The 23,851-nt window shown below is 39.2% G+C and overlaps 1 protein-coding gene and 1 long non-coding RNA gene across 8 annotated transcripts in view; one reads left to right on the top strand and one right to left on the bottom strand.

Moving 5' to 3' along the window:
- TMEM200A (transmembrane protein 200A) overlaps positions 1-10,117 on the top strand; it is an 81,396-nt gene extending 71,279 nt beyond the window's left edge. For all 7 annotated transcript variants that reach the window (XM_082474783.1, XM_082474777.1, XM_082474778.1 and 4 more), the window contains one exon: positions 7,094-10,117. In XM_082474783.1, the coding sequence (XP_082330909.1) occupies positions 7,110-8,585 (1,476 nt within the window). In that variant the 5' untranslated portion in view covers positions 7,094-7,109 and the 3' untranslated portion in view covers positions 8,586-10,117. The remainder of the gene's footprint in view (positions 1-7,093) is intronic.
- Positions 10,118-15,226: 5,109 nt separating this feature from the next.
- The window catches only part of LOC309666938, a 162,962-nt gene continuing 154,337 nt past the window's right edge, over positions 15,227-23,851 (bottom strand). Inside the window, exon 5 of the long non-coding RNA XR_014267378.1 lies at positions 15,227-21,899. This is a non-coding gene — a long non-coding RNA (uncharacterized lncRNA). The remainder of the gene's footprint in view (positions 21,900-23,851) is intronic.

Raw genomic sequence — 23,851 nt, 5'->3', positions numbered from 1 at the left:
ACTGAGCTGTGCTTTGCATTTATCATTTCCTTTGCTTTACAGCAACCTTATTGGTACCATCCTCATTTTACAGATGAGGAAACTGAGGCTTCAAAGGTTGAGCCAGTTTTTCAAGGATGGCTATTAAGTGGTGTGTAGGGACTCAAGTCCCCCAGGTCTTCTGCCCCCAGTGTACTGTATCCTCTGTATTAAAGACGGGTTTTGCCATTTTATACATGAAGAAACTGAGAGGAGAAAAGTTTAAAACAACATGCCCAGGGTTGCAAGGCTATCAAGTGATGAAGCAATGGTGTGAACCCCTGTCTTTCTGATTTCAAGGCCCATGTGCAAAGCCATTACGCTACACATTAAAAAATGATTTCTGTTCTATTCTTATTTTTTAAACTTTAATATGATTGAGCTATCTGTCACCCATAGGCATTTTCTCTTTCAACTCTGGTAAAGATATAGATTAGAAATCCTCCTCTAAAAGTTTAAAATATCTCTACAAGGAAGAAAGTCCTAAAACTGTTCTAGCTTGAACAGAAAATATTTCCGTCTGTCACATCTGTGGATACCACATGGGGTTTTAATATAATGCTTTTGTTTGGTCCTGAAGGCATAGATTAATTTTCACTTCCTTTTGGCAGATAGCCTCACTGTCTGGCAACTTTTTAAACCTCGAGATTAGAATAAAAATTCAAAGTATACGTAAGACAGTATCAAATATATTTAAAATAATAGGCACACTTCAGCTGAGAAGATGAAGAAAAACTGTAGGGCGAGGACTCCTGTGAAATAGGAAAAAGAATGACTTAGAATCTGCATGGCCAACTCCTGCTGATGCACCAGGTCTCCATGACCTGCTGCTGTTTCTTGGAAGCTTCCCTTGATTCCTCCAGATAGTGTGGAAGAGCATTCTCTAGTATAGCTCCATCAGAGCAATTCATTCATTCTACTTTAAACGTGTACTTTGACTGCTTTCCCACTGGACCCCATACTCCTTGAAATCAAGGATCGGGTCTTATTATCTTTGTGTCCCTAGTTACTAGCATAGTTCAGTCATAGTCAAGCCTTCATCAAGGCAGTTCGCAGTCAACAAATAAACTTGCTGAGCACTTAACTACATTCCAGGCACTGAGCGAGGCACTGGAAGATAGCATGAAAAATAATACAAAGAGGAATGTCTAACCAAGAATGAACATTGGCCTGGGAGTCTGAAAACTTAAATTCCAATCCTATTCTTTCTGCTAATTCATTGTTAGATCTTAGACAACATTCCTGTTTTTAGCTGGCTAAAAGGAATGTCTGGATTCAAAGTCTTCTAAAGCTTTCAACTCTGCAAGTCTATTTACTTACCATTACCTTAGATATGAGCATGTGAATGCATTTAGAATCACATCTGGTGGATAACAGGCTCACGTGTGGTCAGCATAGTAGGTCAGTGTGGTCAGAAGAAGACTTAAGTGTACAGGGATAAACTTCCATGGGGCTGTGAATATTAAAGACTTGTATGGATTAGGGCTATGAAAAGCGAATTCCAGGATGTGCTTGAACTTGTAAAAAGGGTAAAGGACAACAACAATAAGGATTTTAGAATTATAATCAGAGCAAGAACAGGAGAGGATAAACCTGACAGTTAGAGGGGATGGTGTAGCGTTGATATGTGATACACAGGCAGAAATCCTCCTAGCCAAGGAGAAAGAGCTTTCAACTGAAAGGTGTAGAATAAACATGGTCCAGAGGGGAGATGAGCCCAAGGTAGACGAGTAGATGTTAAGTGTGCTTGAAAGAATGCAAGGGTCTGCGTCTGTAGTGAGAAAGGTAGCAAGTGAGATTGAATTCCTCCTGATGACTTCTGAGCTCTACGACGAGTGGGTACGATGGCAAAGGCCTGGAGACAGCCCAACAGGATCCTGGTTTGCACAGTGAAGAAGCAGGTGTGTTGTGCGAAATTTAAGCTGCTGATCTTTATAGCTGTTGCTAGAAAAATTGTAGCTGATTTATGAACACTGAGAATGCAAAATAGGACGATTGATATGTAGCTAAAAGTTAACCCGAACTAATTTTTTGTTTTGTTTTGTATTGTTAAGAATATCTGTCTTTTAGCTTGGCATTTGACAAAATCGTGATATCGCTTTGGAGAATATGGAAACACTAAGTGTAGCTGACCCTCTCGTTAGGCTAGTTGAATGACCTCCTCAAAAAAATAGCGCTAATCATTATATTCTTTAGGCCAGGACACATATTTTGAGCCCTATATCTACTACAGTACCAGATATCAGTTTTTACTGATTTCATGAATGAATATTTACATAAATTAACAATGTCCACCTAGGAGGAGGTCTCTAGGGGAATACCACAGGGCTTTCTTCAAGTTTCAGAAGTTTGGGTGACGCCTTGGATCCAGAGAGACTGATAAACAAAATCTCTGTGCCCAAGTTAACAAAATGAAATTCAGTGTAGAAAAATTCTTCACTTGGATTTTTGAGGAAATAAGCCCCAGCCCTACCCTATCCAGGATGGTAGAGTAAGGAGGGGAGTCGGGGTGGAGAGTGGTCTGTTCTGAGTCTGCACCTTCATATGCTGAAGGTGATCTAGACAGATGTGAGAGGCCAATGCTCACCCAAGGACGGGTCTTCACCCTCATCTACTCCCCATGAAATGGAAAGGGAAGTCAGTTGGTTCATAGTCACAGTTTTAAAGGCACAAAGCATTCTTTAGGTTCTGGTGTTCTGGCAGAAACAGGAATCAAAATAAGAAAACGGACAGGGAAAGAAGACCTCAAGCAAAAGCAAATTTAGAGCAAATTTAGAGGCCCATCCCCATCTCAAATTCTGTAAGAGCATACGCTCTGGAGCCACCTCTGAGCTGTGTGACCTTAGGCAAGTCACCTAAACTCTCTGAGCCTCAGTTTTCTCATCTGCAAAATAGAGATCATAATGATTGTGTCCACCTCCGGAATTGCTGTGAGAATAAATATGTTCTTATACCTAAAACACTTAGAGTAGTGCCTGACTATGAGCAGTGTGTGTTAGCTATTATTACTATTATTGTTATTGTTATTATTAAAACTTAGAAGGATGCAATGATTTGTTACAAGAAGAAGACTGTAGTTAATGGGGTCCCTATACTCCAATCCCAGTAAATCACCAGCAAAAAAAAAAAGTCTTAATGGGCTTCCCTGGTGGCGCAGTGGTTGAGAATCTGCCTGCCAATGCAGGGAACACGGGTTCAAGCCCAGGTCTGGGAAGATCCCACGTGCCGCGGAGCAACTAAGCCCGTGAGCCACAACTACTGAGCCTGCGCATCTGGAGCCTGTGCCCCACAACAAGAGAGGCCGCGACAGTGAAAGGCCCGCGCACCGCGATGAAGAGTGGCCCCCGCTCGCCGCAACTAGAGAAAGCCCTCGCACAGAAACGAAGACCCAACACAGCCAAAAATAAATAAATAAATAAATATTAAAAAAAAAAAAGTCGTAAAAGTGTAGGATGGAAGAGATGTGGCTTTGCAGCATAAATAAAGAAGTAGACTTAAGCTGTTTTTGCATGTACTGAACACATTGGACCAAGCTGACATTGCAGTTTGAAGATGTTGAGGCCTGTGCGTTCACTGCCTCTAGGTTTTATAGTTTCACTAAGTTTCTTATTGCAAAGCTGCCTTTAGCATCCTCATGTTATTTCCCAATATCAGTCCCTCGTTACGGCTTTCATCTACAAGTTGAGATTAATTTTCCTAAGATGACAACAACTGGGTTTTGCATCTTCCTCCAGCTCCATCGAGTGTGAGTGTAGCATTCAAGCATTCGGCAATGACTCCTGCTCCCTCCCGAGACCTGGCCTTCCCCTTCCTCTCTAGCCTCGCCTGGTTCCCTCCCTCAGTGCCGCGCTGTGTGCCAAAGGCTGGGCAGAGCTCTGTTCCCCAGCCTTTCTTTTTCTTGACCTTACCCGACGTGCCATTCACTTGATTTTTTTACTGTGATAAATGTTAGCATGCTCTTGCCTGCGTGAAGCCTGCTGTAAAGGTCCTCCCTGATTGAAACTTTTATTCTAGGGGTTACCACGTTATGTTTTATGTCCGTGTATGAGCCCCTTCATTAGCTTTCAAGCTCTTTGAAGCAGGGACCGAGTTTGCGCACTTTTGCTTTCCCAACTCAGGGTCAGTTTGGGACCCTGAATCCCCAAAGAGGCTCACTTAGTGTTGAATTGCCTTGATTGGAACTGAGGGACGACACTGACACCCACCCTGAGCTTGCCGATCCTTGGGCGTGTTGGTGCCCCTGTCCGGCTGGCCAGGGCCGACTGGCTGAAGAAGCTGTGTGAGCCTCCATCTCCCCCTGATTCTCATCCCGATTTATAAATTCCTCCAGGATCCTCCCTTCGCTCACACTCTTAAGCAGCCCTTGCTTTTTCTTCCCGTCTCTTCCGACTGGCTTTGCTTGCTCACAAAAGAGCCCACTCACTCACTGCACTTTGCCACCTTCTCTCCTCATCTGGATTTCTCTTCCAGCCTCTTTTCCTCTATCAGCTTCAGGAATAGAAAATGGCATCACTAGCAGAAAATGTTTTCCCAAGTTGGGGAGGGCTAGGAATGTGTATGGAATGGGAATTCACCGAGGTGGCTTTTAAACCAGATGCGAGTCTTTTGCCCTTGTTTTCATTCTATTCAGAAAGAGTTTAGACAAAATTCCGATCCTGCCATTATGGAAATAATTGAGTTAGATGGCTCCTATGTAATCTAAGCATTTTTTTCAAGAGCTCGAAACTGTTTTTGGTTCAAGAAAACGTAGGTTGACACTCAGCTTTGTTTTAGCCAAGGTTTGGGAAAGGTTCTAAGCTATGGTATGTATACTTTGATAAATTTCGCAGACTAGAGCTATGGGTTATAATCTGGTTTGTTCTTCCAATATTCAACTACTTTAATCTAATTTAGAATTCCAACGAAGGCTGGATTTACTCACCAGCCAGTTCAGCTAGCTAAAACTGTAGATACCATCCACGACCCTGTTATTTAAGGACAATTCAAAAATCATAAATAGAAATTCAAAAGGAGAGCTTGATTTTGCAAGACAGAATTCGATGCCGTGAAGCAACCCTCTCAGAAATTTGCCAGAGACCTTGTGAGTCTTAAAATATTCTCTGTTTTCTACCAGCCAGATTTGGCAGCTTGAGAGCTATTCATCACAAATAATGACAAATATTTTACCAAGTCACAAAATGTTGCTTTTTATTTTGGTATTAAATTTGTTCAAATTTTTAACTAGGAAAGTTAGTATAGTAATATTATGATTATATAGCAAATCTCAGGAAAAGTATTACTCCCTTACTGAGCAGTTTAGCAAATATCTCTTGACACTAGCTATGTGTAAGGTATTATATTAAATACTTCTGATTAAAAAAATGTGGATTGAACTTGATGTTTGACCACAAGAAGTGGAAGAACTAAGACATTATAATATGGTGAGTGCCATAGAACACTTGCTAAAATGCTGTGAGGAATGGACTCGTGTAGGAGTTTGCTTAGTGAATTAGAGAAGGCTTTATAAAGGAAGTGGAATATCAGCTTCAGTGATTAGCCAGATGATAATATGTGAAATATGTGAAACGGGGGATCTAAACAGATGAAACATTATTAACGGAGTCTCAGAAATAGTATAGTATGAAGTACAGGCAATATGGTTGCGTTTTAGTTTTTATAAATGAAAGAGAGCAGTTGGAGATGAAGCTAAATTCAGTAGTTGAATTCATGGGTTTGAAATCCCAGATTAAAACTTTGGTAGGTAGTGGGGAATATTTTATCCATTCTTCCACTCTTTAAACAACATCAGAACTGTATTTTAGGATAATTAATCTGCCCTCAGCGTGTAAGCTTGATTGTGGAGGAAGAGAAATGGAGTTTGGAAGACCAGTTGGGAAGTTATTATAATGGTCTAGTAAGAGTTCAAAGACCTGCACTAGGCTGGGAAGAGCAGGATGGGAATGAAGGGGTAGAATTGAGAGACATTCTATAGTGAAAATTTCTAGGAGTTAGAACCTGATTGGAAGGTGAGAGGAAGAAGGAAGGGAGGAGTCAAAGATAACTATGGAGAGTCAAGCCTGAGAACTGAGAGCATTGAAAAAGTCAGACAAGTCAAGTAGTGTGCGTAGAAGGTGAGTCCAGCTCTGTGTGTTGTGGGATGGAAGGTGAGTTCAGCTTTGCTGTAGGAGCAAGGTACATATATATGTTCCCCAATGGAGAGCTGGAAATGTGAAATTGAAACTCAGGCTACAGTTTGAAATACAGACTTGGGACTCATTAGCTTAAAGGAAATGGTGGAAACCGTGGGAGGGAAAATGAATACCAAGGGGAAGCATAAAGAGAAGATGGCCAAGGACAGGACACTGGAGGGAAGGTGGTCTACTTTTGGGTGAGAGAAGATGAGCCAAAATCAAAAGAGTCAGTGAGGTCAGGGAAGAGCCAGAAGACTTAGCATCATAAAAAGCTGGACAAGAGAGAGCTTCAAGAAAGGAAGGGTCAGGTAATATCCATGGAAAGAGAGAAGTGAGGAAGATGAGAATTGAGCAGGAGAAATTAAACGTGGTAGGTAAGAGTTCACTGGTGACTTTCACAAGAATGGTCTTAGAACTGTGAGTTGCTGGAATGTATTCTATTTGTAAATCTAGAGTTTGTTTGGGGCCTATTAAGTGTTCTGGATTTTTCTGTTTCTTTAAAATAACAGATAATGAAGGATGATGTGTGTGTGAGAGAGAGAGACAGAGACAGAGACAGAGAATATGTGTATCTTGTGACCAAGGAACTGTTTTATATAATAAGTGATAAAATTATTTAAGTCAAATATACCTTGAGCTCACATTTCATTAATAATAGAAACACTAATTCTGGCAAAAAAGGAAATCTCCAGAATTTTACATTAGTCAATAAACAAAACAATACCCAAATTAAAGACTTATTCCTCGGCCCCATTGCATTACATGAAACAATAACAACAACAATATACAGCATTGGCCAAAATGTTCGTTCGGGCTTTTCCATAATGTCTCATATAAACAATTGCTGAACTGCTGTGCATACCTCAGAACATACTTAGATTGTCATCTTTTTCTCTTCTTTTCAGAATAAAAGACTGAACTATGATAGCAACTGGTGGAGTGATAACTGGCCTGGCCGCCTTGAAGAGGCAAGACTCTGCCAGATCGCAGCATCATGTCAACCTCAGCCCGTCGCCTGCTGCCCAGGAGAAGAAACCGGTCAGGCGTCGACCTCGGGCCGATGTCGTGGTTGTTCGCGGCAAGATCCGGCTCTATTCCCCATCTGGTTTCTTCCTCATTTTAGGAGTCCTTATCTCCATTGTAGGAATCGCAATGGCAGTCCTTGGATATTGGCCTCAAAAAGAACGTTTTATCGATGCTGAGACGACATTGTCAACAAACGAAACTCAGGTCATCCGGAGCCAAGGTGGCGTGGTGGTCCGCTTCTTTGAGCAGCATTTGCATTCTGATAACATGAAAATGCTTGGCCCTTTCACAATGGGGATTGGCATTTTCATTTTCATTTGTGCTAACGCCATTCTTCACGAGAACCGTGACAAAGAAACAAAAGTCATACATATGAGGGATATCTATTCCACAGTCATCGACATCCACACGCTAAGAATCAAGGAGCAAAAGCATATGAATGGCATCTACCCTGGTTTAATGGGGGAAACGGAAGTAAAACAGAATGGGCACTCCTGTGCCTCGAGACTGGCAGCAAACACCATTGCTTCTTTTTCAGGTTTTAGGAGCAGTTTTCGGATGGACAGTTCTGTTGAGGAGGATGAGCTGGTGATAAATGAAAGTAAGAGTTTTGGACACCTTATGCCACCTTTGCTCTCTGACAGCTCTAACTCTGTTTGTGGCCTCTATCCACCTCCTTCCCAGACAACTGATGATAAGACCAGTGGCCCTAAGAAATGTGAAACCAAGTCAATTGTGTCATCGTCCATCAGTACTTTTACATTGCCTGTGATCAAACTTAATAATTGCGTTATTGATGAGCCCAGTATAGACAACATCACTGAGGATGCTGATAACCTCAAAAGTAGGTCGAGGAATTTGTCAATGGACTCCCTGATGGTCCCTTTGCCCAATACCAGTCAGTCCTTCCAGCCAGTCAGTATGATGATCCCAAGGAATAATTCCATTGGGGAGTCGCTGTCAAGTCAGTACAAGTCCTCTGTGGCCCTTGGACCTGGGGCTGGACAGCTCTTGTCTCCTGGGGATGCTAGAAGACAGTTTGGGTCCAACACATCCTTGCATTTGCTCTCGTCACATTCGAAATCCTTAGACTTAGACCGGGGTCACTCCACCTTAACCGTTCAGGCAGAACAACGGAAACATCCAAGTTGGCCTCGGTTGGATCGAAGCAACAGCAAAGGATACATGAAACTAGAGAACAAAGAGGACCCGATGGAGAGGCTGCTTGTACCCCAAGCTGCAATCAAGAAAGACTTTACCAATAAGGAGAAGCTTCTTATGATTTCAAGATCTCACAATAATTTGAGTTTTGAACACGATGAGTTTTTGAGTAACAACTTGAAGCGGGGAACTTCTGAAACAAGGTTTTAATGTTGAAAAAATATCTTATTTTACAAGGCTATATATTCTAAACCTATTTTCACCAGTGTTCCCTTGTTAAAGCCTTGGTTATAAGCCTTTTTAATCAAATGGTTTGTAGTGTATTAGACCTGGCTGCTTAATTCTGTAATGGAGATGGTTATATGTTTGGATTACTTAGGATTGCAGTACTCTATATTACTACATATGAATTTATTTTTTTCCGTTCCCTTGAAAGCATGGGCTCTTTCATTAATACGAATACAAAATACTTCCATCCAAATTAAAGTTCCTATTCTTTACTTAAGTTCTTTCATTGATGGTCATATTCATAGAGCAAAGTGTCCAGTTTAGAAAAGGCAGGGTACCAAAGTGTAGACTAGAAGTGCCAAATTCAATGCAAATCTTAGGTGTCATTTTCTGAAAAGTTGCTTTTATATAGGATTGGTTAAATTATTTAAAAGGAAAAAGATCTAGCTTCCGTGCGAGCTAAATAATGTGAATTGGTTAAATTGGCTTAGTTCTGAGTAGCTAATTGACAGGAATTGGTTGAGTTGGTTGTGACTAGTACCCTGAGCTCTAGGTAGGTAGTATTTTTTTCAAAATCAGTTCTGTTTTAGTGATATTTTATTAAGAAACCATGTATTCAAGAGCCATGGCTGAGAATGCCAGATATTCTTAGGGGTATATATCAAAATGCTCAGCTATAACTTTAGATATTCAGAATCAAAATTTCTTTGCAACTGACTTGAAAAATGAATGAACCAATTTAGTGTTTAGAAGTGCTATCTTGAAATAATTATATATATGAAGAAAAGATTGACTAGTGAATGAAAATACATGCTAGTTAATGCTAACTAGCCTCAGTACCTTTTCCTAGCCGTCTCTCTTATCATCTAATACCCACTGACTCCCACATCCTTGTTTTCCCCCAATATTTTTTAGATCCTGTTATTTGGAAGATAATCAGCTAACCTTGACATTTCTTTTATCTTTGCATATCACTAAGTTGGTGGTTGAAGAAAATTTAGTCCTTGATACATTGCCTTGAAATTTACCTTATGCTAGAAAGCCTTATGATAACTCCAAAGACTTTCTTGTGGTGTAATAAATATTTTGGATTGTGGTTCTCAGTTATTGAAGATAATAAATATTAAAATGGATTTTCCATCAGAAAATTTTCATGTTTTCCGTTAAGGTAACCTAATTTTAAAAAGTTGTTTAACGGAATACTCAGGAAATTTTACAAGTTTTTCCCAATGCATACACATTTCTGAACATCAGTATTGCAGTTGTTGTGGAAGAGGAGAAGGACGATATCTTTGTATTTGTAGCTCCCCACAATTCCACCTTGTATTAGCATCACGAGCTTCCTTGGACTGGGGCACAGTGTTACTTGTTAGAACATCAAGCCTGTGTATTGTAATGGAGTGGGCTTAATACTTTACGATAAAGCATTTAATAAACCTCCAGTATTAATACAAGTGTGTGTTTTTCATACATTTCTATTATGTTTTGAATAAAATACATTTCTGTTCAAAGTACCATTTTTCAAACTTTCAGATACATTCTACTGAAGGTGCTTGATACCCTAGCATCTGCACTGGGTGCTCTGGCTTTTTTATTTTGCTTCTGTTAGGTTAAAGAGCTAGGTCCATCCACCTGTTGTATTAAGCTGTTTTCATATTTTGTTATTTGGATGTGATGGTTAATTTTATGTGTCAGGTTGACTGGGCTAAGGGATGTCCAGATTTCTAGGTGTGTCTGCTAGGGTGTCTCCCGAAGAGACTAGCACTTGAATTGGTAGACTGAGTAAAGATAATTGCCCTCACCGATGCAGATGGATCTAATCCAATCCACTGAAGGCCTGAACAGGACAAAAAGGCAGAGGAAGGATGAATTCCCTCCCTCTACTTGAGCTGGGCATCCATTTCCTCCTGCCCTAGGACATCAGTGCTCCTGGTCCTCAGGCCTTTGGACTCAGACTGGGACTGACGCCATTGGCTCCCTTGGTTTTTTGGCCTTAGAGTTTGGGCTAGAACTACCGCTTGCTTTCCTGGGCCTCTCTAGCTTGCAGGCAGATGGCAGATAGTAGGATTTCTTGGCTCCAGAGCCAATGCTTCAAAATAAATATATGTGTGTGTGTGTGTGTGTGTGTGTGTGTGTGTGTATAAATATCTATCTATCTATCTATCTATCTATCTATCTATCTATCTATCTAATCTCCTATTGGTTTAGTTTCTCTGGAGAACCCTGACTAATACATTTAGGATGATTTTCACTTAAAATTTCATTGACTTTCAGGAAAATAACCAGATACATAGCATCTAGCAAATGTCAGTAATACTCCCAGATTTGAAAACAATGGCTCACAGCACCCCTGATGTGACAAATGACTAAAGCCATATAATTTGCTCAGCTCACCCCTGAAAGAGCTCTAGCAATTTGAAGAGGATTAAACAGCATGGGTCTTGGAAGATTTGAATAAAGGAATTGGGAGCTCAAAGCAGAGATTTCTGTTCAGCCTCCGCTCCATCAAAAAGCCTGAGTTTTTACTTACCAGACAAACCAACTTTATTAAACAATAAATAATTTTCTTATTTTAAATTAATCAAAGACATGTTGCTAAGTAAAATTTTAGATGAATATGAAATAGCTGATGTCGCCATATTGACTTGATGTAATTCCACCCCAAAGCAATGGAACCTGGAATTTTAGTTAGACTGTATTTTGTATATTTCCCTTAGGCTTTTATAAATATTGCAGATTACTTATAAACTCCATTTCTTCCTCTGGGAAACCCCAGGAATCTGGGCCATGAACCAGCTGCCTCTAGTCCAAAGAGTTTCTAAGGCCTGTGGCCTATCTGGGGTATATTAGTTTGCTCAGGCTACCATACAAAATACCACAGATTGGGTGGCTTAAACAATAGAAATTTATTTTCTCACAGGTCTGAAGTCCAAGATCAAGGTATTTGGCTTGTCCTGAGGCCTGTCTCCTTGGCTTGCAGGAGCTACTCTCTCACTGTGTGTCTCTGGTATATCTTTGCCTAATGACCACACCAGTCATGTTGGATTCAGGCCCTACCCTAGAGGCCTTATTTCACCTTAATGACCTTTTAAAAGGCCCTATCTCCAAATAGGGTTACATTCTGAGGTACAGGGGGTTAGGATTTAAACATACAAATTGGGGGTTGTGCCCATCACATGAGGTGTGCCCTTGAGAAGCAGGAAAGCTGCGTGTTCTTAGCCTGGATTAGGTGACAAGAGCACAGTATGCCCCCAATGGCTTTGCCACCCTAGCTGTGTAGCCTTGAATAAATCACTTCATCTCTGCATTTCAATTAATTCAATTTCAATTAATTTCTTAATTTCAAGCCTTCGTTCCTCAAGTGGGAAATGAAATGAGTAAGAACATAAATTATAAAGTCCTTTCTAACTCTAAAAGTCCCGGGTTCTTGGTGCCCTGGGATGAAGAGCCATTGCTATAGATTAAATGGTTTGATGCTCATAGGGGATCCAGGATGGTGCCTGGGTGGGCCCATAGCGAACACTCAACATATGTGAGCTATTACTGTCTGAAAGTGTCACCTAAGAGCTCTTCAAGCTTCACACTGCCCCCACCCTACCCCCCAAGTATACCCCCTGTGGTAGGGTGAATAAAAGTCCTCTAAAATTGTCCATGTCCCATATGGCAAAATGGACTTGCAACTCTAAGTTAAAGATCTTAAAGTGGGGGAGATTATCCTGGATTATTCAGGTGGGCCCAGTGTAATCACGAAGGTCCTTGTAAGAAGGAGGCAGAGGAGACGATGATGTGACCAAAGCAGCTAGAGAATGGAAGGCTAAGATCCTGGCTTTAAAGATGGAAGGAGGAGCCATGAGCCGAGAAATACAAGGAAGGAAGCTCTAGAAGCTGGTAAAACCAAGGAAATGGATTCTGCCCTCAGCGCCTCTCTAGGAACCAGCCCTGCTGGTTGACCTTGACTTTAGCGCAGTGAAAATGATTTTGGACTTGCGGCCTCTGGAACTGTAAGAGAAGAAATACGTGTCGTTTTAATCCACTATTTTTGTGTAATTTGTTACAGCAGCCATAATGAACTAATATTTTCCCCCAGTCCAGATGAACTGCTTCAGACCCATGAGCCAGTAGTCAGCAGACTCATAAGCAGGGTCAAAGGTGTCTATACCAGGTGATGGCAGGTGGCCCAAAGCAGAATATATGGTCAATTTTAGATTTACATTAACACTGATCATCTTAATGTAAGTATAATCATTTAAACAAAAGTGGTAGAGCTTTACTGAAGCAGGAAATACTGATTTTGATACATAATAAAAAATAGAAAACCCTATAGTTGGCTTAGGAGTAACCATCGATTATAAAAGCTTTCAGGCTCAAATTAGTGTTTCCATCTACATAATTTTAGAAGAAACAGTGGTAATCAGTAAAAATCATTTAAAAAAACCCACTTTTAGCACAACTTTGTATCAAAGTGGATATTATGCCAGCATTTAACGATTTACTAGATGAAGATAAGTTTTTAGCTACTTGTTTTAGCAGTTCAAATTTAACCCTTTTTAATCATTACAGGAACACACCATGAATAACTAAAAGAAATAAAATAGGTTCTTAAAAAAATCCGCCAGTTTACCAAAATTTTACTTATAGCATTTTAAATATTAAAACGTTGACCTGCCCGGTGGTATATTTTCAACTGCTATGGTATTTAGATTGTTCAAAGATCTTAATCACTTGTTCCCTAAGTAGGAACCGTAAGAGCCATACACAGATTATTCTGTCTCTTACTTTCAATGAATTGCCTTGTTACCCTTCCCCCACCTTATATGTAATCCTGTTTTAGACCTTATGTAAATAATAGGGTACATAAACTTGATATAGGATCCCCATTTGATGATTTAAGTCCTTTGTGATCTGAATTCAAACTGAAATAATTCAGTTGGTTTCTCTCTATATGCTCTTTCTCCCAGGATGATGGCACCAGGGAAAAAAGGCCCACTTCACTGAAGTGCCTTTTACTCAATAGTTGATGTCATCTTGAAATAGTCATTTAAAAATCAAAGAATGAAATATTGCCATTTGCAGCAACATGGATGAACCTAGAGAATATCATACTAAGTGAAGTAAGTCAGAGAAAGGTAAATGTTATATGATATCACTTATATGTGAAATCTATTAATTTATTTACAAAAGAGAAACAGACACACAGACATAGAAAACAAACTTATGGTTACCAAAGGTGAAGGCGGGGAGGACAAATTAGGGGTTTGGGATTAACAGATACACACTACTATATATAAAATAAACAAAGACCTACTGTATAGCACTGGGAACTATATTCAATATCTTGTAATAACCTATAATGGAAAAGAATCTGAAAAAAATATATATATATCTGAATCACTTTGCTGTACACCTGAAACTAACAGAATATTGTAAATGAACTATACTTCAATTAAAAAATTTTTTTTTAAATAATAAAAATCAGGTCTGCCCAAGAATAGGGCTCATTAACATGACAGAATTAGGTCACTCAACCTTTATATGTTAATATAAGTCAATTCCTATTCTTGAAACACATCTTTGGTAAACTTATTTACGTTTTTGTTTGTTATTTGCTGACAGTATAAGAAAAGAGAAAATAAGTCATAAAGAAGATATAGGAAACCTCTGCACATAGGATCTTGTCATTCTCACTTCAGTTTGGCTATCTCCAGTCTTAAACTTTATGTATACTCTTTCTATTGTTTCCCTCTGCTACTGGTTGATCCAGCACTTGTTTTATACCAGAAATGATTAAGAAAATTACTTTTATTTTTGTCTCTTCCCCTATTAATTCACCATTTAATAGTTTGAGACTTCTAATAATTCTCTAGTTCTTTCTCATCACTGAAGAGTATAGACTATGTCTCCAGGACCATGTATACTCTACAAATTAAATGTAGAGATTTTGTTGGCAGTGCAATGGTTTACAATCTAGACAAGGTCACAATATTTGTGGTACAAATGATAGAATACTTGCGAATAGAAACATGCCAATCTGGAATCAAGAATAAGGACATGCGAGCTGACACACAGTGGAACACACAAGGTCATGGCAGAGGCAAGACTTGAATCCAGGACTGTTGATTCCCAGTATCACCATCAATTAAAATCAAACCAAACTTTAAAAAAAAAACATTTTTAAAAAACATACATTCAAAATCCAATGAATAGATTTTGGGTTTATTAGGACTGGTAAAGAGAAAAGTATCTAAAATTTCGGGCAGAAAATGTAGTTTGAATGCTTCATCACATCTTAGAAGTGCGTGTGAGGTCATGGGGTGATATACTAGGGGCTGACATTAGACAAGGCACAGAATTTGGCACGAGAATTTTTAATACTTATTTTATAGCTTGATTTCCTGTGTTTGATTTATTAACTATGCAACTCTGCCATGAAAATTATGCCAGTATGCCCTTCTGAGCCATTATATTATCTTTGAACAAGATCTATGGAACTAAAATGAGTCATTTGCACCCATATTCAATAAACCACATGTACTAGAAGGAAGGCAGGAAGACAAGGAGGAGGGAAGGAAGAAGTGTGGGATCTGGGGGCTAGAGAGAGCAGAGAATGCCATATGGTTTTTCTGTTTTGTTTTGTTTTGTTCTGCTTATTGAAAACCCATACCCAGCAAAAGGCATTCCATTTATACTTTATTTTGGAATAAAACCAAGCTTAAAAATTTTAATCACCAAAGCAGTGAGAACATATTCTTAGTTGATTTTAAATACATTTTAGTAGACATTAACAGTGTTTATTATACAGCTCATTTGAATCAGTCACCCTCAGGTTTAGGGAATTAATCATTAACTTGAGGTTGTCAACTAATGAATCATCAATAATTCAAAGCTGCTCGGAGATTATTATTTTAAAAAATGAAATCACTCTTTTCTGCACTCAGATATTTTGTGTTCATTAGGTATATATTTTTCCCTAAAGCATTTCCAAATTCCAAATGTGTTACCTTGTGTTATCAGTTACAATGTTAATAATCTGAGAAGTCACATTAACTTTCCAGCCAGTTAATTGAAGAGTTAAGGAAATGTCTTTCAAAGGCTCTTGCATTTTATGAGTTCGCTATTATAGTCTATTACTATGTCAGGGCATTAAGAGGGCATATGAGCAAAAAATATGGAAGACATTTAGAACCTGGATCATATTCAATATAGGCTATAAATAATTGTCCTGTACAGTGTAGCATGCTCCTTATCATTTAACAGAGAGGGAAAAAAATTATCTTATGAAGTAATCTAAGTGAAATATATTCACTTTGGTGTGTGAATACTACATTGTATTTTATATTGGCTAAGAAAATATTCAGCAGCTTACAAAATAAATTTAATGTAAACCATTCTTTTCTTACTCTAGAGTTCTGGCAATGATATATACTAAGAAATTCTGACACAAATTTATTGTATATTTATAAAATTATACCAAAAGGGTCTAGTCCTACAAGTATAGCCTGCTCTCAATTATTTAATTATTTAGTGTTTAATCTGTGGATTATTCACACTCTTCTCTTTCAACTTTTTAAATTTATTTGTATATTTTATAATTTACTTTCATTAACACAATGTTATGGTTATGTTCTCTTTGGGTGATGGGTTAAAGGAGAGGTAACATTGAGTACTGACCATTCTGCAACATAATGATAACACTGTCATGGGTTCACAGTGGAAGCAAAGGAAGAAAATCTGAGAAGGTGCTACAGTGGGGTATTCAAATTATGTATTTTATATTTGTTATTTTTGTTCTTTCACTTCTGTTGCCACAGTGTACCAAGAGTTGACTCTTGGTCAGAATGGAGGTTATTGTCAATTCAGGTATGTCATTGAATGATTTGTATATTGGAAAGTTCAGGAAATTCTGGAACTGATTTTAACAAATTCTTTGTAGACTCTTTTCTCCATATTTCTATTCTCCTAAACTTCAGACTTTATTCATCAAGATGCATCAGAGTCTTGCACAATGTTGGTACATACTGGGCTCCCAGTGGAAACTGAGAGAATTAATTTACCTTTTGTTCATGGTGAAAAATATAGGCTGTATTTCATTGCCCTACACTTATGGGTCAGTTCCCAAAAGACCGTATGATAAGAAAGGGAGAATGTATGTGGCTGGTTATAAAATTTTAAGTTTTACTAGAATATAAGGCATGGACTGGCCTATAAACCAATTGCTGGAAGATAAAGAAGGAATTAATCCAGTGGTACTCTTGGTCTTTTGATCCTAGAATGAATAAGGAAAGTAATTTCAAAAGCTGTGTATATCTTTTTTAAAACATAGAACTTATCAATAGAAAACTATTTTTGTAATGCAAAAGCAATTCAGTACCTGTAGAGTTGGTCAATGGCCTTTCTGAAACATTAACTTTGTATTATCTTTGTGTCCCATATACCTGCCTTTTAATTTTAATGCCCAAGCCCTATTTGAAATAAAGCAGTTATTTCCATTTCATCAATGAAGCAGTTACCCAGGTATACATAATGTTTCAATTTCATGAATTTATCTGTCAAAATGATCATCTGCGGTTAGTGTTTCTAGAGAGTCGGAGGTTACAATCCATTTACCAAGGTCTTGTGATTGGTATAGCATATCTTCCTCATTCTCCAGTCTCCCAGGAATTCCAACATTACCTGAGCATGCAAATTACCTTCATTTCATAGATGTAAACCTGAAATAGAAACTTGCTCTTAATGAAATTTTATACCTATGAGCTAACAGCAGATACCAGAAGAGAGGGAAAATAGAAATTTAAGATGTAAATATCCCCTCTTCCAAGTTAAGTGAGAAGGCATCCAGATGTTATTCATTTTATTAAATAGATAAAGAAATAGATTTTTAAAAAGACTCTTAAGAATCTTATACACACTCATGGGATACTGTTGATGGCATTGGGAACCAGCTATGAGAGCTGCACTATCCTTAACACCCTGAAGGAATATCAAAAAGAAGGTAATGCTCTCTGGGAAGAAACAACTTGAGGTATACTTTGAAGGATTTGTATGAATCAAGGAAATAGTTCAAGGACAATCTTTTAGAGGGAAATACCTCCAAGGTTAAGACCCAGAACCAGGGAGAAGTAAAGCCTGCAAGACACGTGACCTGTCTGGAGCACTGAGTTTAAAATGGAGAGAACAGAAGGTAAGTTGCAAAGGAACATGGAGTTCACATTCACAATAACTTCAAAAGCCAGGCCAGGAGCTGGTTCCTAGACTCATGGTAAGACCTCCTAAGCATAAGAGGAATACATCAAGGGAGGTTTTCTAGAAATATATGCTTAATGGTGATCTGCAGAGTGGTTTGGGAAATATTGGAAGGAAGGAAAGAGTAGTTGGGACCTGGATCAAGGTAGTAGCAAGGAAAATGGGGAAATATTGATTCTCAGTCATTGTCTTACTAATTTACCAGCTTCATTTGTCTGTTTTTCTCTCCCTCATCTTTGGTTTCTTGGACAACATATCCTCCTGATTTTTTTTCCTGCTTTGCTAGTCCCTTCTTCTCAGTCTCCATGGCTGGTCTTTCCCTTTCTCCACTAACATTGGAGTGTTCTAGGGCTCATTCCTTGGTTCTCCTCTCTTCTGGATCTACCCTCACTCACTTGGTGATCAGATGGCTTTTTAAACCATCTCATGCCCATGACTCCCAAACTCTCCCTTTTATTCAGACTCTTGTCTTTTCCACTTGGATGTCTACTAGACAAATGAAATTTAACATATCAAAATTGAACTCCCATCTTTCTCTCTAAACCTGGTCTATCTGTAGTCTTCCCCTTCTCAGTTGATGGTGACTCCCTCATTCCATTTGCTTAGCCCCAAAACCTTACCATCATCATTGACTCTAGTTTTTATTTCATTACACACACTCAATATTTCAGCAAATGCTGTAGGCTCTGCCCTCAAAATATATAATCCAAACATTTCTTACCCACCTCCACTGTTTACTTCATCATCTTATCTCATCTGGAATTCTGAAATACCCACATAACTAGTCTTCCTACTTCCATCCTGGAGTGTAGTCTACTCTCAACATGGCAGCTGGATTAGTCATGTCACTTGTCTTCTCATGCCCTGCTGTGGCTTCCCAGCCCTGGCAGGACCTACATAATCTGTCCCTTGTTACACCTCCAGCCTCATCTATTACTACCTGCCTCGCTCAGCTCCACCCACTCGCTTTCCTTCCTGATCATTGAGCACAACAAGCCTTTGCCTGTCTCAAGGCTTTCCACAGTGTGTGCCTTTTGCCTAGAATGCTATTCCTTCAATGTCTGCCCCTGCCAGAGATCAAGTGGCATGGCATGCCTGGGGCTTCCTTGAGCCACTTCTTCATTTCAGAGCCTGAGGTAAGTATTTATGGTTTACTCTTTTCTCATGCTCTCTTTCTTCCCCTGTCCCCACAAGGCATAGCTTGAATTTGCATCTGGGTCCTGACTCATTTGGACAATGGACGCTGATTCCTACCGGAGCTGTCTTCCGCATCTCTCTCTCTTGCTCTTCCTGCCAGTGACTATATTCCCTGTTTATTTAGTCTCTCATTCGTGTCTAGGTTTTTCCTTTTGATTTGACATCCCAAGCTACTGCTTCACCTTTGCTTTCAGGACTTTCTTCAACTATTATTCATACATTTAAAATTATTTGCATGGCATTACTGGTTATGGAAACAATCTGCAGTCATGATTTTTTAAAAACACACACATGCCAACAAAATGGAACTGTATAACTTAGAAAGGGAAATATCTCCCATGATTGCACTCTCGGATAGCCACAGTAACAATCACTTTTAGAGAGTCCAGGGTGCACTAAGCATTGTGTTAGGTGCTGTAAAAACAAAGCAAAATAAGACATTGCCTGTCCTTCAAGGATTTTACAAGCTCAAATAACCAAGTTCTCCTTTACTGCATGGGAATAGCCACTGTGCTATGACCTTTAGCTCACACCTTGCTCTGGACACTACCAGATGGCATCTACCATCCACTCTGCAGATACACAGAACCGCCTGCTGACAGCGAGAGGGATGAGGAGGTGGAAACAATGGGCTTAGAGTGAAGAGGCTGGATGAGGCCAGGAAGACCAAAGGCAAACAGTTTTGAAAAGACTGTTTCTGAGATGATCCAGAAACTGAAAAATTATTGTCAAGTCACCGATACTTGAATGGATTTGAGTATATTCTAAGTTTCTTTCTTTATCCGTGACAGATCTTCTCAGAACTTTAAAAATCATTCTTTTAAAAAAAGTCCCTTAGGCCAAAACAAAGTCTTCTCAAAACAGAAATAGACTCACAGACTTAGAGAACGAACTTATGGTAGGGAGTTTGGGATTGACACGTGCGCACTGCTATGTTTAGAGTGGATGACCAACAAGGACCTACTACTGTATGGCACAGGGAACTCTGCTCGATATTATGTAACAACCTAAACGGGAGGAGAATTTGGAAAAGAATAGTTACATGTATATGTATAACTGAATCACTTTGCTGTATATCTGAAGTTATCACAGTATTGTTAATCAACTATACTCCAATGTAAAATAAAAAGTTAAAAAAGAAAAAAACTTGAGAAGCAGAGTGGCACATAGTCTTAACTACACTTGAAAAAGCATCCAGGCAAGGAGGGGTACTTGACCCAACCCAAGGGGGCCCTAGGAAATTTTTAACATATGTCTGTTTGCAAGTCAGCCTTTGCTACTCTCCTCTTCCTATCTCTACACGTGGCTCTTTGGAACAACATCCTCCATCCTCTGTGCTTCCAAGAGGAAAAGATCTAAAATGATAATTCATGCTAGTTAACTGATTAATTGATTACACTTTGATTTTTAGCCTTTTTATCTCTAACTGTGGAATGAATGTCTTTGTTCTCCAGTAAATTATCCCAGTCTTTGCAAGAAGTTGGGGCAGAGGGAAATAATACTTCTGCAGGCTCTACTCTTCTTGAAACTTCTTTCTCAAGAAGGGAAAACCAGGGCCGGCTTAGCTGCCAGAGAACTTTTCCAGGAATTGCTGGGAGTGGAGGAGCTGAAGTCCCAGATCACCTGCTTTTTCTAGGACCTAGAACCAGTGTCTTCATTCCCTCCATACCAGCCCCTCCCCCAACTCCTCCTCGTCTCTTCTCTGCCTGAATTTGGATTCCATTCTATCTTCCCATCCCTTCGCCTTATTTTCTCCTCCAACTCCCTACCTCTCTATTCCAAGTCTGAGCATATGATTTATGGTTTTCATTACCACTACAGACTGACCTAAGCCAATGTGGGCGCAAATAACCATGAAGTTCTGGGTCTGAAAATTAAACTGACAAAGGCAGATCAACAGGAGAAAAACATACAAATTTTATTAAATCTTTACATGTACACGGAAACCTTCCCAAGAGAATGAAGACACCTGAAGAAGTGACCAGAGCAGGACGATTTTATAACCCTTTTAGACAAAGAAACAATAAATATGAGAAGAATTGACAAAACAAAGGGGTTTGGGCTGGGGATAGTAAATGATGAAATAACAAAGTTTGTTCATACAGCTTTCTCAGTCCTACACTCCCTATCCTTGGGGACATGTAGGGAACATAAGAATGTCCCTGTCCTTCCAGATACAGAGAGGGTGCCTTTCACATGGGACATTTATCTCCTGCTTTCAGGGAAAAAAATGTGAGTGGAGGGTATCAGAGTGACCCTCCTGCTTCTGCCGTTTTCTCAAATTTCTTCATCTTAAGATATTCAATATGCCAAGGTGCCATATTTTGGGGTAGCGTGTCCTGAACCCCCTCAATATCCTCCATGACAGTTTCACTCAAGGCAGACACGACAACAATCTAAATAAGGGGTTCTCAAACTTTTGGGGCTCAGGAACCTTTATATTCTTAAAATTTATTGAAGACTGCAGAGAGATTTTGTTTATGTATCTTATATCTATGGGTATTTATTGCATTGGAAGATAAAACTGAGAACTTAAAAAAATATAAACACACCTTCCTCTAGCTGTCAGAGCAATGATGTTTTCACATATCATGGAGACTCTGGAAAACTCCACTGTATACCCATCAAGGAATGAGAGTGAGAAAAGCAAACAGAACCTTTTTATTTAAAAAATAATTCTGATCTCATGCACCTCTTTCAAGCCTTCAGGGCCCCCAGATGTCCCTGAACCGTACTTTCAGAATCACTCTTCTACAGTCACGATCCAGTTATTCAAAAAGGAACATATGCAACCAGAATCTTCTGAACCAATATCTTGGATGTAGGGTAATTTAAGAATAAAATCCTCAGGCACCATCCCTATGGGTAAAAGATGAAGAATGAAATAAAACAGATCTCAGGACTGTAAAACCTGTTCATAAATGTGTAGGAATATCTCCAAAACATTTCAGCCAATCCTCTTGTCTTGAATATCACAGATTTCACAAGCGGAAGCCCATCTCTCACAGCCATTTTGCTTTTAGAAAGCCACTGATTTCAACAATGGAAACTCATTTCTAACATCATAATACTAATTAGCAAAGTCTCTGTTGCTGAGTGATTGAAAAAACAAAAAGGTAAAGGTCTCACCCCAACTACCACTACCTCTGAATTATCTTGGAGCAAGTCCCAGACATTCCATTTCTTCTGTAAATGTTTCAGCATTTAGCCCTAAAGGAGTCTTCTCTCATCTTAATTTAATCACAACATCATTATCATGCCCAAAAGTGTAACAAGAATTTCTTAATATTATCAAATACTCACTTGGTATTAAAATTTCTCCAATTGTTTCATACTTTTTTTCCCTGTAAGTTTCTTCATATCAGGATTCAAATAAAGTCCACAACTTACCATTGATTAATATATCTGAAGTCTCTTTTAATCTTTAGATTTCTCCTCCTTTTTTTTCCTCTTGCAATTTCTTTGTTGAAGGAAACAAAGTATTTTTCCTATATCATTTTCCACATTCTGGATTTAGCTGATTGCATCCCTCTGGTGTTATTTGACAGGTTTCACTGCCCCATATGTCCTGTGTATTGGTTGTCTGATCAGTGAGGTTTTTTGGCAGAACATTTTATAGATGGTATTGTGTACTTTCCACTGGATTCCCTTAAGGAGGCACATGAAATCCATGGACTCTTTTTGTAAATTGAAATAACAGGAAACATCTGTAAATTGTCTCTGCTCCCAGTTCCTGGCACAGAGCTCCTGAAACCCTTGTCATTTCCTAAGTGATAAGAGCTCTAGTCTTATTCAAAGACTTATTCAATATTTGTATTTGATTCTTATTCAAATAAGAGTCAAATATTTGTATTATTCAAATCTCTTATTCAAATATTTGCACTTGACTTGACCTCATCCCTGACACACAGCTCCTAAAAGTCTTATCAGTTCCTAAGTGATAAGACCACTGGGAGCATCTTTTGTTCTAATGAAGCATCTCTGGGTGGGCTCATGTATGACTCCTGTGTGGGGACTGGTCACCAGAAAGACCAAGCCATGATTAGAAGCTTGGAACTTTCAGCCCCAATCCCTATCCTCCAGAGAGGAAAGAGGGAGCTGAAAATGGAGTTAATAATTGATCATGCCTACATGAGGAAACCTCCATAAAATCCCAATAGTAGGGGGTTCAGAGCTTCCACATTGGTTGAACACATCCACACCAGGAGGGTGACACACCCCAACTCCAGAGGGACAGAAGCAGCTGAGCTCAGGGCCCTCCCAGACCTCTTCCTATGTATCTCTTCATCTGGCTGTTCATCTACGTCTTTTATCATATCCTTTAAAAAACTGGTAAGCCTGAGTGTTTCCTTGAGTTCTGTGAGCCACTCTAGCAAATTAATCAAACCCAAGAAGGGTCTTTGGAAACTCTGATCTATAGCTGGTTGGTCAGAGCACAGGTGAACCTGAGCTTGTGACTGGCATCTGAAGTGTGTGTGTGCAGGGGCAGGGGGTCTTGTAGGACTGAGCCATTACCTGTAGGATCTGACACTATCTCCAGGTAGATACCATCAGAACTGGCTTAAATTGTAGGACACCTAGCTGAGGTTGCAGAGAATTGTTTGTCATGGGGAAAAACCTCCACATATTTGGTGACCAGAAGTGAAGTGTTTGTGTGAGTAGTAATGGTAGACTCACAGGGGAGAGAAACACAGTAGGGAAGAACTGGGTTTTTCCTTACACAGAAAGGAAAAAAAGCTGAGTTTTTCCAAAATAGTAATGTTACTATTAAGTGGGCTGTTAAAATTGGATTGTGTAGGAATTGAGAAATA

Source organism: Balaenoptera physalus, assembly GCF_965194825.1.
Source record: "Balaenoptera physalus genome assembly, chromosome: 9".
Taxonomy (NCBI): domain Eukaryota; kingdom Metazoa; phylum Chordata; class Mammalia; order Artiodactyla; family Balaenopteridae; genus Balaenoptera; species Balaenoptera physalus.
Note: the sequence above shows the minus strand (reverse complement) of the source record. Positions and strands in the feature narration are given on the sequence as shown.